The sequence below is a fragment of the Temnothorax longispinosus genome, chromosome 7 (assembly GCF_030848805.1).
Source record: "Temnothorax longispinosus isolate EJ_2023e chromosome 7, Tlon_JGU_v1, whole genome shotgun sequence".
Taxonomy (NCBI): Eukaryota; Metazoa; Arthropoda; class Insecta; order Hymenoptera; family Formicidae; genus Temnothorax; species Temnothorax longispinosus.
The window spans coordinates 1179158-1194779 of NC_092364.1; the positions used below are offsets into that span (position 1 = coordinate 1179158).

At 34.5% G+C, this 15622-nt stretch overlaps 3 protein-coding genes and 3 long non-coding RNA genes across 9 annotated transcripts; 3 read left to right on the plus strand and 3 right to left on the minus strand.

The window, feature by feature from the left end:
- The first annotated feature begins 425 nt into the window (after positions 1-425).
- LOC139816354 (odorant receptor 13a-like) lies at positions 426-5013 on the plus strand. Its single transcript, XM_071783847.1, has 10 exons — positions 426-565; positions 653-1110; positions 1274-1390; positions 1530-1647; positions 2223-2484; positions 3712-3834; positions 3982-4072; positions 4158-4294; positions 4476-4608; positions 4680-5013. The coding sequence occupies exons 2-10, from the start codon at positions 967-969 to the stop codon at positions 4731-4733; spliced, it is 1179 nt and encodes a 392-aa protein (XP_071639948.1). The 5' UTR covers positions 426-565; positions 653-966; the 3' UTR covers positions 4734-5013.
- LOC139816375 (uncharacterized) lies at positions 4684-6970 on the minus strand. Its single transcript, XR_011732997.1, has 3 exons — positions 6837-6970; positions 5008-6764; positions 4684-4824 (listed from the first exon to the last, which is right to left on the minus strand). It is a non-coding gene; the product is annotated as an uncharacterized lncRNA (long non-coding RNA).
- Positions 6971-7998: 1028 nt separating this feature from the next.
- On the plus strand, positions 7999-11587 carry LOC139816355 (odorant receptor 13a-like). Its single transcript, XM_071783848.1, has 9 exons — positions 7999-8152; positions 8319-8435; positions 8580-8697; positions 9964-10225; positions 10404-10526; positions 10676-10766; positions 10857-10993; positions 11175-11307; positions 11379-11587. The coding sequence occupies exons 1-9, from the start codon at positions 8009-8011 to the stop codon at positions 11430-11432; spliced, it is 1179 nt and encodes a 392-aa protein (XP_071639949.1). The 5' UTR covers positions 7999-8008; the 3' UTR covers positions 11433-11587.
- Positions 10810-11868, minus strand: LOC139816376 (uncharacterized). Its single transcript, XR_011732998.1, has 4 exons — positions 11732-11868; positions 11369-11475; positions 11201-11289; positions 10810-10946 (listed from the first exon to the last, which is right to left on the minus strand). It is a non-coding gene; the product is annotated as an uncharacterized lncRNA (long non-coding RNA).
- Positions 11869-12542: 674 nt separating this feature from the next.
- On the plus strand, positions 12543-15212 carry LOC139816352 (uncharacterized). 4 transcript variants are annotated; one of them, XM_071783842.1, is made up of 9 exons: positions 12543-12687; positions 12857-12973; positions 13118-13235; positions 13572-13833; positions 14031-14153; positions 14305-14395; positions 14481-14617; positions 14795-14927; positions 14999-15212. In XM_071783842.1, exons 1-9 carry the CDS (start codon positions 12544-12546, stop codon positions 15053-15055), a joined length of 1182 nt encoding a protein of 393 aa, XP_071639943.1. In that variant the 5' UTR covers position 12543; the 3' UTR covers positions 15056-15212. The 4 variants fall into 4 exon arrangements, with proteins under 4 accessions (XP_071639943.1, XP_071639944.1, XP_071639946.1 ...); XM_071783843.1 differs by lacking the exon at positions 12857-12973; XM_071783845.1 differs by lacking the exon at positions 12857-12973 and having other exon boundaries at positions 12554-12687; positions 13149-13235.
- LOC139816377 (uncharacterized) lies at positions 14773-15306 on the minus strand. Its single transcript, XR_011732999.1, has 3 exons — positions 15167-15306; positions 14981-15095; positions 14773-14909 (listed from the first exon to the last, which is right to left on the minus strand). It is a non-coding gene; the product is annotated as an uncharacterized lncRNA (long non-coding RNA).
- Positions 15307-15622: the final 316 nt, after the last annotated feature.

Here is a 15622-nt window from a genome sequence, read left to right on the forward strand (position 1 = left end):
TTTTTTATATCTTTATTGATATTGCTAAGCACTTAAAAACTTTCCCTTCCAATCTTCCTTGGAGGCCTGAAATACTCACGATACACTTTTCTCTACTGATAGAAAGTACTCATTTCGTCACCCTATTTTATTTCAATCGATACGTGCTCTCCGCAGGGAACTTGAAAAATGCGCCACTTTTCAATGGAGCTGCACTACTGTCAAAGAAACAAATATCACCAGTGTCTATAGAATCCATTAGTCGGTCATCGATCCACACGCACAAGTTATTTTGCAAGAGTTGCCTATGTCTATATTACACCTTCCACGAAGATACTTTTTGATTCGTGTCTCGTATCACAAGATGAACAGTGAGTTCAAAATTAAAACAGGAAGTACGAACTAAGATGTCTTTGCGGTGCCGAAGACGCGACACTACTACCAAGTGTTATGGAAGCCTGGAGTCATCATTATGACTTCGTCTATAGTACCATCTATAGTACCATCGCTCACCGATATATGGCTACGTCAAAAACTGGGAATGAAGATGTTCTGCGTGGCCCTGTCAAGTAAAATCGCCCCACAGGTAATTACACATATTGTCCGAGAGACAACTGTTCAGTGAAATTGAATGTGATTACAAATGTCTGAAAATGTCCATTGTATTTTCTAGCATATTCGATATCCTCGTGCTTCAAACTGTACTTCTCAAAGGGTCAGCTGTCCACTCGCACCTACTATTAATATGTTATATTTACACAAGACATATACTTTAGCATAAGTGCCCGTCAGTTACGAAAACCCGCGTGATCGTTATGAAATCGTGCGCTCCGACTAAGGGAGGACAGCGCGCGTGCCACGGTGCGGTATCTGAATAATTAATTTACTTATGTCCCCGACCCTTACCGCGAAAAAAATACCTACGAGAGGAGGCTCAAAATTCAGATGTCACACTGCAGTACCGAGAGGACCGTTTCGTCGTGAAGTATGGAACCTAGCAGAAGTTACTATTACGATATCAATAAAAAGTTTCTCATGTTAATCGGCCAGTGGCCCTATCAAAAGCCGAAAGAGAGAATAATTGCTTTTGCATTTATAATGATTATACATGTCTCTGTACTCTTTCCAGTGGTAACGTTAACTGTCGTTAAAATTTTCTTTTTTTTAGAAGAGAAAATAAAATAATAGTATGTTAAAATTCCGTGCATGTTAAATTGTTTGTTTGCAATTAAGGTATCACAATAACTTTTAAAAAATTTCGTGCTCTTTTATTCATGAATATATTCAATTCCAGACGGCGAAATTTTGCATGTGCGAAAACGCACAGTGTATCTACGATATTTTACCAATATATGTGCTGCTAGTGATAATTTTATTGAAAATTTTCACATTGTGTTTTAACAGCCGGAAAGTACGTTTTATTGGTATTTTAATCTTGAGCCACAGATGTAGCTTTATTATTGCAAAATCTTATTGTTAAATTATGTTGACGATGTTGTTATATCCGTTGACAATATTACATCCAAAATATATTGCTCACACATTTCTAGATTAAAGATCTCACAGATCGCTCATTCGTAGACTGGGATATGCTCAAAACTAAGGAAGAACACAACATTATGAGAAAATATGCCGAGACAGGCAGATGGTATGCGTTGATATACGGCTGTAAGTATAATAGCTGATCTTACATTTAGATGAGAATTAACGAAATTCATTTTGTTATGCAATAAAAAAATTAAAATGAAATTATATACATATTTTCTCTGTTTTGTTTAAATTAAATAAAAGTAAATATTCCGAACTAGTTCAGACGAAAATACTAATATAACTTATGTGCTATATTAAGGTAAATGCACCAATGTCGAGACACTTAAGACCAATGTCTAGACACCTTTATCATTTTAGTTTTTTAATAAGCATAACGCAAATTAATATCATAGATAAAAGTATAATACAAGAAAAATATCTTTATCTTTAATTCTTTGATTTTAATTCGCATTATAATAATTTATTTAAGAACGGAAATGATAAAAATGTCCAGACATAGGTACGTGTCCAGGCATTAGTATATTTACCTTAATACATACAAGATATATATTGCACAAGTACGACGAAGCAATAGAGACATTTTCAAAAATAATATATAAAATAATTTTAGTAACATAATTTTTAATTAATTTTAATTATTAATTTTAGTATATAGGCGCTCGTTTTGACGTATTTTTGTTCTTGTGTTGCAGCATTTATATATATGGTTGCCATTATATTTGCTTCAACCGCTCTCGTGCCACGCATCTTGGATGTAGTGTTTCCATTGAATACTTCCCGTCCAGTAATGTTCCCATATCCGGCATACTATTTCGTTGACGAAAATGAATATTTCTATTATATTTTTTGCCATATGTTATTTACTGGCGTTACAAATATGACTGGATTAATTGCGCACGACATCACGTTTTTCGTTTACACCGAACACGTCTGCGGTCTTTTCGCCATCGTTGGGTAATGACTATTCATACTGAGAGCAAGATCACATCTCTTTTAGTTAGGAGATAAATATAATTCTCTATACCGAGGAATAAATGTAACGTAATAATAGTTTCAGTTTTTGTACATATTTACATGAAAGAAGTTAACCCTTTTGGTAACGAGCGACTGGGACGCAAACGGCCCTTCGGTGACCAACGCGTCGATTCGCCGATATACGCGATTCGGCCGAGAGAGTTATGCACTCGACGTTCAGTGCCTTCAATTACTATATGTATCATCTCATCATATCTAACTAGTGTAATAAAATTCAGTAACAAAAACAATTTAAAATATTTATCAACAGAAGCGTTTTAAGTTAACATTTCAAGTTGCTCGGTCGGCTTTAATTACCACTTTTTAATTACCGGCATTACTATCTACGGATAACAATTTAAAACGTCTAATATAGCACGACATTCTCCAGAAACGAGTTAATCAAAATGTCTTGTCAATTTACTTAAGTTTACTTCTACTTATAAAATACAGTTTGGAAGAAATCAAAATGTTATTATACATTAAAAAGCTGAAAAATGAAACTTACCTCATATAACGTTTTCGATTTGTTGTCTCGACCCGACTCGAGTCAGATTGAAAATTCGGAAAAATGATAATAAAATATGATAATATTCCGCCATAATGCTAAGAATATGTGATGGAAGTTAAGGAACGCTTTCTGTCATGATATAATTTAGAGTCATCGAGTTTTAAACTGAACTTTCGATCTGATCCGAGTCGGGTCGAGCCAACAAATCGAAAATACTAAGTTTCAACGCTGTTCAGTCGAATCGACTGTCATACGGCGCCACTCATTGTCAGTCATGACAGTTTACGAATTAACTTGGTGTTGCCAACTTAACTTACACGAAAACAAATATACCTGCCCCACCGGTGGGGCAAAAGTGCGTTTTTGCAATCAGTTCAAGAAAAGTTTATTACGTGAAATGTATTCAAAATATAGACATAAACTAGTGAACTTTGAAAGAGAATGTTTGAAGATTTTACAGTTCAAATTTCAAGATTCTAGCAATATCTCAACGGTAGATATATGGAATCAAAAATTGAGTGCGTGATTTTGCTCCACTCTACTCTATAATGGACAGTGACTGTATAGTCACTCTCCATACCAAAAGGGTTAATTCTTAAATTCAGAAATTAGTTCTGAAAATTCTCTAATAACATTATTTCACGCTCTACTTGCAGATTTAGACTTGAGCATCTGTTACATAAACGTTGTGCTATAGAAAAAAATATGATCGATTATCCGGATGCCGTGTATCACAAGAATATTGCGATTTCGATTTACATTCATCATAAGGCTCTACGGTGAGTTTGACAAACAAACGTAATACATATTCCTTTCGTTAATCCTAATGTTAATTAAAAAATCTTTGATAATCCGTGATAAGTTACGATGTTTTTGCTTGACTTTTATTTAGATATTTAGTCGTCATTATTATATCCTTATCATAGGTTTGTTGAATTTCTTGAGAGTACTTTTACGATATCGTTCGCCGTGCAACTTCTGACGACTACAATTGTCTTGAGTATTTCTTTAGTACAAGTGAGTTACTTACGAATAAGCAAATACTATAACTCTGTAACGTAAGGAACAACTAAAACAGGAATTTACCTTTCACGCGTTCAAGCTTTCGATACAGCTGCACAATTTAGCGGAAGCGTTTAGGTACTTCCTCTACATTTCTGGTCAATTGTTTCACTTGTTTTGCTTAAGCTTCCAAGGACAAAAGCTGATAGATCACAGCCTCGAGACTTGCGACAAGACGTAAGAGAAAGAGACAATATTTAATTGAAAATGAATTATTTATCGATATATAAATTTGATCGGTATAGAGGATATCATTTTCATAGATATCTTTTACATAAGAATTTAATTATTTTCTACAATCAGTTTTCTTATTTGACGTGCATATTTTATGCATTATTTTATAATGGCAATTTTATAGATATCGTGGCTTGTGGTATACCATATCTGTGAAGGAGCAAAGACTACTCACGTTCGTGATGAGAAAAAGTATCGAAGCTAGTGTCTTGACCGCCGGCAAGATATACATATTTTCTTTAGAAAATTTTACAATGGTAAAACACTTAACATGACACACGTTCTAAAAATACGTAAACCAAATGTAAAACTCTTAACTGTTCTTTAGGTCGTGCAAAGCTCGATGTCGTACTTTACATTACTATCGTCCTTTGACGTGTAATGATCGATACCTGGTGATTACGCCAGCATGTAGTAAAGCATGTAGTAAAGCATGTAGTAAAGCATGTAGTAAAGCATGTAGTAAAGTATCCCTGAAATGTTCCACAGGAATGTAATATTACAAATAATACAGCGAATAAAATAATATTTATATTTGCTATCATGTCATGAGACAAAGATAATAAAACTTTATTTTGTTATCGATATTGCTCTACTTTCTAAGCAAACTAAGAAGCCTTCCCTCCTTATTACTGTCAGAGACCTCGAACACTCACGACATTTACAGGAGTGCTCTCTATCACTAGAAAGTACTCATTTTGTCACGCTATTTTATTCTGATGATATCTGCTCTCCGTAGGAGCCGCTTTTCAATGGAGCTGCACTACTGTCAAAGAAACAAAAATATCACCAGTGTCTATAAAATCCATTAGTCGGTCATCGATCCACACGCACAAGTTATTTTGCAAGAGTTGTCTATGTCTGATTATACCATAGAGAAGAAGATACTTTTTGATTTGTGTCTCGCATCACAAGATGAGCAATGAGTTCAAAATTAAAACAGGAAGATACGAAATAAGTTGTCTGCGGTGCCGAAGACGCGACACTACTGTTATGGAAGCCTGAGTCTTCATTATGACGTCGTCTGTAGTACCATCGTTAACCGACATATGGCCGTGTCAGAAACTGAGAATAAACATGTTCTACGTTGCCCTGTCAAGTACTATCGCCCCACAAGTAATTATACATATTGTCCGAGAGACAACTGTTCAGTGAAATTTGTTTCACTTGTTCTGCTTAAGCTTCCAAGGACAAAAGCTGATAGATCACAGCTTTGAAACTTGCGACAAGATGTAAGAGACAATATTAAATTAAAAATAAATTATTTATCGATATAAATTTGGTCGGTAGGGTAACTCCGGTATAAACGCCGCAGCTAAGGGAAACTTAATTTATCGAGTACTATTTACTATGTTTAAGGCAAATAAATTATACTAATAAAAACTTTATACTGTTTACTACTATAAAAAAAAATAAAAATATAAAATATTCATTTTTTGTATTTAATTTAAAAGAACTTTTAGAAACCCTTGCATTTTTGCCATATATCCTATAGGGGTAGGATATATGATATTCATGGGTGAAATATACGCCTTGTAAAAAATTACAAATAATGTTTATTAAATAAGGCAATACAATGTCATAATAAGTTATAAAATGTGTGTAAGAAGTTTATTAAGATGTAAAAATGATAAACAAATTATAAAACTGAAAAATTTTTAAAAGAAAATAGAAGAACGACAGATACATTGAAAGTTATTGGTATACGATTCAAGAAAAAGAAAGGAAAAGAACACATAGAAGATTTCGATTTTTACAGAGCGTCTGTACTATGGCATAAATCGCGCATGCTAAAATGCTGTATATCCTAAACAGAATGGATGTACAAAATATCAAGCTAAACAAAGACAATAAGAGTTATGCACTTGTATATTGCTGTATTTCTTCCCTTACTATCTCTCTACACTTATGTATCATGAAATAACCATTAAACCTTTTACATTCCCTACAGTAATTATTTTACGTAGGTCGCAATACATGATGACGCTACTTACTACGGTGAGAAATCGATTCAACTCACGACGGTTTCGTTAATATTAACAGTAAAGAATTGAAATTACAACACAATACTAATATGGCATAATGGCACATAACAGTGTAATTGCGAGCAAGTATCTCTATTCTTTCTATTTTTTTCTGACTTTTGCGGCGTAAATTCCCGCGCAGCGTAAATACCGGAGTTACTCTATAGAGGATATCTTTTCCATAAATATTTTTTACATAAGAATTTAATTATTTTCTACTATCAGTATTCTTATTTAGCGTGCTTATTTTATGCGTATAATGGCAATTTTATAGATATTGTGGCCGGTGGTACACCATACCCGTGAAGGAGCAAGGACTGCTCATGTTCGTGATGAGAAAAAGTATCGATGCTAGTGTCTTGACCGCCGGCAAGATATACGAATTTTCTCTAAAAAATTTCACAACGGTAAAACAATTAACATGACACACGTTCTAAAGATACACAAACTAAATGTAAAACCTTTAACTGTTCTTCAAATCGTGCAAAGCTCGATGTCATACTTTACATTATTATCGACCTTTGACGTGTCGTGATCGATATCCGATGAGATTGTAACAGCATATAGTAAAATAGTAAATTTTCCCTGAAGCATTCTACACGAATACAATGTTACAAATTATATATAGAATAAAATAATGTTTATATTTGCTATTTTATATCTTTATTGATATTGCTAAGCACTTAAAAACTTTCGCTTCTAATCTTCCTTGGAAGCCCGGAATACTCACGATACACTTTTCTCTACTGATATAAAGTAATACTCATTTCGTCACCCTATTTTATTTCAATTGATACGTGCTCTCCGCAGGGAACTTGAAAAATGCGCCACTTTTCAATGGAGCTGCACTACTGTCAAAGAAACAAATATCACCAGTGTCTATAGAATCCATTAGTCGGCCATCGATCCACACGCGCACAAGTTATTTTGCAAGAGTTGTCTATGTCTATATTACACCTTCCACGAAGATACTTTTTGATTCGTGTCTCGTATCACAAGATGAGCAGTGAGTTCAAAATTAAAACAGGAAGTACGAACTAAGATGTCTTTGCGGTGCCGAAGACGCGACACTACTGTTTCACCAAGTGTTATGGAAGCCTGGAGTCATCATTATGACTTCGTCTATAGTACCATCTATAGTACCATCGCTCACCGATATATGGCTACGATATACGTCAAAAACTGGGAATGAAGATGTTCTGCGTGGCCCTGTCAAGTACAATCGCCCCACAGGTAATTACACATATTGTCCGAGAGACAACTGTTCAGTGAAATTGAATGTGATTACAAATGTCTGAAAATGTCCCTTGTATTTTCCAGCATATCCGATACCCTCGTAATTCAAACTGTACTTCTCAAAGGGTCAGCTGTCCACTCGCACCTACTATTAACATGTTATATTTACACAAGACATATACTTAGCATAAGTGCCCATCAGTTACGAAAACCTGCGTGATCGTTATGAAATCGTGCGCTCCGACTAAGAGAAGACAGCGCGCGTGCCATGGTGCGGTATCTGAATAATTAATTTACTTATGTCCCCGACCCTTACCGCGAAAAAAATACCTACGAGAGGAGGCTCGAAATTCAGATGTCACATTGCATTACCGAGAAGACCGTTTCGTCGTGAAGTATGGAACCTGGCAGAAGTTACTATTACGATATCAATAAAAAGTTACTCATGGTAATCGGCCAGTGGCCCTATCAGAAGCCTAAAGACAAACTGATTGCCTTTGCATTTATAATGGTACTTGCAGTCTTTGCATTCTTTCCACAGGTAACGTTAATTGTCGTTAACATTTTCTTTTTTTAGAAGAAAAAATAAAATAATAGTAGACACTTATTAAAATTCCGCCCATGTTAAATTGTCTGTTTGCAATTGAAGTATCACAATAATTTTAAAAAAATTTTATGTTCTTTTAATCACGTGAATGCATTTCCAGACGGCAAGATTTTTCATATGCGAAAACGCGCAATGTATCTACGAAACTTTACCACTATATATGTTATGTGTGGCAACTGTATTGAAAATTTTCACATATCAATTTAACAGTCGGAAAGTACGTTTCATTGGTATTTCAATCCTGAGCCACAGATTTAGCTTTATTATTACAAAATCTTATTGTTAGATTCTGTTGGCAATGTTGTTATATCCGCCGAGAATATTACATCTGAAATATCGAATATATCGGTGATGTTTGTAGATTAAAGATCTCACAGATCGCTTATTCGTAGACTGGGAAATGCTCCAAACTAAGGAAGAACACGACATTATGAGAAAATATGCCGAAACAGGCAGATGGTATGCGCTGATATACGGCTGTAAGTAACAGCTGATCTTACAATTAGCTGGGAATTAACGAAATTTATTTTCTTATGCAATCAAAAAATTAAAATAAGATGATATTCATATTTTCTCTGCTTTGTTTGAATTAAATAAAAATAAATATTATGAACTAGTTCCGACGAAAATATTAATATAATTTTTGTGCTATATTAAGGGGGCATATACCTTTCTCAGACAAAAAAAAATAGTATATTTCATTATTTTTTTCCGGCGAAAGTATAAAAAATACGAAGATCGGGTTTTTTGCAAATAAAAGTACGTATTTCAGACTGCATTTTCTGATTTTTGTTTTTTATTTACGATGGAATGTACTTCCCCTACAGCCCCTGGCCCTAGGTCCTGCATGTTTTTGCGGTACCGGCGGAATCTCCGAGCTGGTTCATTTGAAAACAAAAAATCAAAAAAGGTCTTAAAATTTATATTTTTTAGTTCCTGTCGGATGCTCTTTGCAATTTTTGAATTATTTCTATTTGTTTTTTAAGAAACAAAATAAAAATTTTGGCTAAAAATCGATGTCTTAAGTTTAGAAGTTCGCCATTTTGTTAAAAATCAAAATTTCGGAAATCCCATCTAACAGAAACTAGAACTAGAAAATATCATAAATTTTAAGACCTTATTTGATTTTTTGTCTACAGATGAACCAGCTCGGAGATTCCGCCGGTACTGCAAAACCCTACATGACATGCAAGGCCTAGGGCGAAGGGCTGTAAGGGAAGTACTTTCCATCGCAAACAAAAAACAAAAATCAGAAATTGCACTCTAAAATATTATACGTATTTTCATTTGCGAAAAACCCGATCTTCGTATCTTTTATACTTTCGCCGAAAAAAAATCTTGGTCCGAGAAAAGTATATGCCCCCTTAAGGTAAATGTACCAATGCCGAAACACTTAACATCTATGTCTGGACACTCTTATCATTTTAGTTTTTAAATAAGTATAACGCGAATTAAAATCAAAGATAAAAATATAACACAAGAAAAATATTTTTGTCTTTGATTTTTTAATTCGCATTATAACTTATTTAAGGACAAAAATAATAAAAATGTCCAAACATAGGTACGCGCGTGTCCAGGCATTGGTACATTTACCTTAATACATATAAAAGATATTATATATTGCACAAGTTCTCGACGAAGCACAGAGACATTTTCAAAAATAATATACAACATATAATATTCAATTAATTTTAATTTTTGATTTTAGTAGGCGCTCGTTTTGACGAATTTTGTTCTTGTTGCAGCATTTGTTTATGTGGGTACCGTTATATTTGCAACAACCGCTCTCGTGCCACGCATCTTGGATGTACTGTTTCCATTGAATACATCCCGTCCTGTAATGCTCCCATATCCGGCATACTATTTCGTTGACGAAAATCAATATTTCTACTATATTTTTTGCCATGAGTTATTTACCGGCAGTATAGGTATGACTGGATTAATCGCGCACGATACAACGTTTTTCGTTTACGTCGAACACGTCTGCGGTCTTTTCGCCATCGTTGGGTAATGATCATTCATATCGAGAGCGAGATCACATCTCTTTTAGTTAGGAGAAAAATGAAATTTCTGTACCGAAGAGTACACATAACATAATAATAATTTTAGCTCGAGTACACATTATTTGAAAGGAGCAGAAACTAATTCTCAAAACTTTCTAATAACGTCGCGCGAATACTTACAGATTTAGATTTGAGCATGTGTCACATAAACGTAGTACTATGGAAAAAAATATGCTCAATTATCCGGATGCCGTGTATCACAAGAATATTGTGATTTCGATTTACGCTCATCATAAGGCTTTACAGTGAGTATGCGTAACAAACGTAATATATATTTCTCTCGTTAATCCTAATGTAAATTGAATAATCTTTGATAAACCATGATAGATTACGATGTTTTTGCTTGACTTTTATTTAAATATTTAGCCATCATTATTATATCTTTACATCATAGATTTGCTGAATTTCTTGAGAGTACTTTTACGATATCATTCGCCGTGCAACTTCTGATCGTTACAGTTGGCTTGAGTATTACTTTAGTACAAGTGAGTTACTTACGAGTAGGCAAATACTAGAACTCTGTAACCTAACCTAATGAACAACTAAAACAGGATTTTACCTTTCACGCGTTCAAGCTTTCGATACAGCTGCACAATTTAGCGGAAGCGCTTAGGTACTTCCTCTTCATTTCTGCTCAATTGTTTCATTTGTTCTGCTTAAGCTTCCTAGGACAAAAGTTGATAGATCACAGCCTCGAGACTTGCGACAAAATGTAAGAGAAAGAGACAATATTTAATTGAAAATAAATTATTTATTGATATATAAATTTGATCGCTATAAAGGATATCTTTTCCATAGATATCTTTTACATAAGACATTAATTACTTTCTACAATCAGTATTTTTATTTAACGTGCATATTTTATGCATTATTTTATAATGGCAATTTTATAGATATTATAGCATGTGGTACACCATACCTGTGAAGGAGCAAAAACTACTCATGTTTGTGATGAGAAAAAGTATCGAAGCTAGTGTCTTGACCGCCGGCAAGATATACATATTTTCTCTAGAAAATTTCACAACGGTAAGACAATTAACATGACACACGTTTTAAAAATAAACAAGCCAAATGTAAAACCCTTAACTGTTCTTTAGATCGTGCAAAGCTCGATGTCGTACTTTACATTACTATCGTCCTTTGACGTGTAATGATAGATACCTGGTGATTACGCCAGCATGTAGTAAAGTATCCCTGAAATGTTCCGCAGGAGTGTAATATTACAAATAATACAGCGAATAAAATAATATTTATATTTGCTATTATGTCATGAGACAAAGATAATAAAATTCTATTTTGTCATCGATATTGCTCTACTCTCTAAGTAACTAATTGTAAGAAGCCTTCCCTCCTGATTTCTCTCGGAGACCTCGAACACTCACATTTACAGGAGGGCTCTCTATCACTAGAAAGTACTCATTTCGTCACGCTATTTTATTCTGATCGATACCTGCTCTCCGCAGGAAACTTGAAAAATAAGCCGCTTTTCAATGGAGCTGCACTATTGTCAAAAATATCACCGGTGTCCATAAAATCCATTAGTCGGTCATCGATCCACACGCACAAGTTATTTTGCAAGAATTGTCTTTATGTCTGTATTATACCTTCCAAGAAAATACTTTTTAACTAATGTCACTCGTATCACAAGATGAGCAATAAAGTTCAAAATTAAAACAGGAATTACGAAATAAGTTGTCTTTGCGGTGCCGAAGACGCGACACTACTGTTATGGAAACCTGGAGTCATCATTATGACTTCGTCTTAGTACCATCGCTCACCGATATATGGCTACGTCAGAAACTGGGAATGAACATGTTCTGCGTTGCCCTGTCAAGTACAACCGCTCCGCAGGTAAATGCACATATTGTCCGAGAGACAACTGTTCAATGAAATTCAGTGTGATTACAAATATCCATTGTATTTTCCAGCATATTCGATACACTCGTAATTCAAACCGTACTTTACAAAGGGTCAGCTGTCCACTCGCACCTACTATTAACATGTTATATTTACACAAGACATACACTGAGCATATAAGTGCCTGTCAGTTACGAAGACGTGCGTGATCGTTATGAAATCGTGCGCTCCGACTAAGGGAGGGCAGCGCGCGTGCCACACGCGGGGGGGAGCGAGAAGTATCTGAAAAATTAATTTACTTATAACCGACCCTTATTGCGGGAAAAATACCTACGAGAGGAGGCTCAAAATTCAGATGCCACATTGCAAATTGCAAGTACCGAGAAGACCGTTTCTTCGTGAAGTATGGAACCCAGCAGAAGTTACTATTACGATATCAATAGAATATACCTCATGATAATCGGCCAGTGGCCTTATCAGAAACCGAAAGAGAGAATGATTTTCTTTGTATCTATAATGATACTTACAGCCTCTTCACTCTTTCTACAGGTAATGTTAACTGTCGTTAAGATTTTCTTTTTTTAGAAGAGGAAATAACTAATAGTAGAAATTTGTTGCAATTTCGCGCTTGTTGAAAATTATTTTTACTTACAATTAAAGTATCACAATAATTTTAGAAAAATTTTATGCTTCTTTATTCACGTGAATGCGTTTCCAGGCGGCAAGATTTGGCACATGCGAAAACGCGCAGTGTATCTACGAAACTTTACCAATATATATGTTGGCGGTGATAATTGTATTGAAAATTTTCACATATCATTTTAACAGCCGGAAAGTATGTTTCATTGGTATTTTAATCCTGAGCCAAAGATGTAGCTTTGTTGCAAAATCTTATTGTTAGATTCTATTGATGACGTAGTTATATCCGCCGAGAAATTTCCTACATCTGACGTATCGAATATATCGGTGGTGTTTTTAGATTAAACATCTCACAGATCGCTTATTCGTAGACTGGGATATGTTCGAGACTAAGGAAGAATACGACATTATGAGAAAGTATGCCGAAACAGGCAGATGGTATGCGTTGATATATGGCTGTAAGTAATAATTGATCTTATAATTAGCTGAGAATTAACGAAATTCATTTTCTTATGCAATCAGAAAATTAAAATAAGATGATATACATATTTTCTCTGCGTTGTTAAAATTAAATAAAAATAAATATTCCGACCTAGTTCCGAAGAAAATATTAATATAATTTTTTTGCTGTATTAATGCATAAAAGATATATATTGGTACAAGTTCGACGAAGCAACAGACACTTTCAAAAATATTATACAAAATAATTTTAGTAACATAATTTTTAATTGATTTTAGTTTTTAATTTTAATTTTAGTAGGCGCTCGTTTTGACGAATTTTGTTCTTGTTGCAGCATTTATTTATGTGGGTACTGTTGTATTTGCATCAACCGCTCTCGTGCCACGCATCTTGGATGTACTGTTTCCATTGAATACTTCCCGTCCTATATTGCTCCCATATCCGGCATACTATTTCGTTGACGAAAATCAATATTTCTACTATATTTTTTCCCATATGTTGATTACCAGCAGTATATGTATGTCTGGAGTAGTCGCGCACGATACCACATTTTTCGTTTACGTCGAACACGTCTGTGGTCTTTTCGCCGTCGTTGGGTAATGATTATTCATACCGAGAGCGAGATTATACATCCCTTTTAGTTAGAACATAAATAAAATTTATTACCAAGGAATAAATATAACGTAATATAATAGTTTTAGTTTTTGTATAACATATTACTTAAAAGGAGTTAATTCTCAAATTCAGAAAACAATGCCGAAAATTCTCTAATAACATTATTTTGCGCGAATAGATTTAGATTTGGGCATGTGTCACATAAACGTAGTACTATGGAAAAAAATATGCTCAATTATCCGGATGCCGTTTATCACAAGAATATTGTGATTTCGATTTACGCTCATCATAAGGCTTTACAGTGAGTGTATAACAAACGTAATATATATTTCTCTCGTTAATCCTAATGTAAATTTAATAATCTTTGATAAACCATGATATATAGATTACGATGTTTTTGCTTGACTTTTATTTAAATATTTAGCCATCATTATTATATCTTTACATCATAGATTTGCAGAATTTCTTGAGAGTACTTTTACGATATCATTCGCCGTGCAACTTCTGATCGTTACAGTTGGCTTGAGTATTACTTTAGTACAAGTGAGTTACTTACGAGTAGGCAAATACTAGAACTCTGTAACCTAATGAACAACTAAAACAGGATTTTACCTTTCACGCGTTCAAGCTTTCGATACAGCTGCACAATTTAGCAGAAGCGATGAGATACTTTCTCTTCATTTTTGCTCAATTGTTTCACTTGTTCTGCTTAAGCTTCCAAGGACAAAAGCTGATAGATCACAGCATCGAAACTTGCGACAAGATGTAAGAGAAAGAGACAATATTTAATTGAAAATAAATTATTTGTCGATATAAATTTAGTTGGTATATAGAAAATATCTTTTCCATAGAGACACAAGAATTTAACTAATTTTCTATATACAATCAGTATTCTTATATATTTATCGTGCTTATTTTGTGCGTATAATGGAAATTTTATAGATATTGTGGCCCGTGGTATACCATACCCGTGAAGGAACATAGACTGCTCATGTTCGTGATGAGAAGAAGTATCGACGCTAGTGTCTTGACCGCCGGCAAGATATACGTATTTTCTCTAAGAAATTTCACAGCGGTAAAACAATTAACATAACACATCTAAAAATACGTAACCACCAAATATAAAACCTTTAAACTGTTCTTTAGGTCGTGCAAAGCTCGATGTCGTACTTTACGTTGCTATCGTCCTTTGACGTGTCATAATCGATACTTAGTGATTACGCCAGCATGCAATAAAGTATCCCTGAAATGTTCCACAAGAGTGTAATATTGCAAATAATACAACGAAGAAAATAATATTATATTTATATTTACTATTATGTAATGAGACAAAGATAATAAAATTCTATTTTGTTATCGATATTGCTTTACTTTCTAAGCAAACTAAGAAGCCTTCCCTCTTGTCAGAGACCTCGAACACTCACGAAATTTACAGGAGGGCTCTCTATCAATGGAGAGTACTTATTTCGTCGCACTATTCCAATCGATACGTTCCGTCCGGAGGGAACATGGAAAACGAGACGCTCGTCATTGAGACTACGTTATAGTTAATGTCACAGAATCAAATACCACCTGTTCTCATAAATTCTATGTGCCAGCTGTTGATTGACATGACACGCAACAAAGTATTTCACGAGAATCAACTATGCATAGCGGTTTTATCGTAAGGGGGGTCAATCATTTTGATTGGCGTTTCACGTCGGAGGGTGAGCGGTCAGTCGTATACAAAAGTTCGGAATTAGTCGTCTTCGCGATACGGAAGACGCGGTA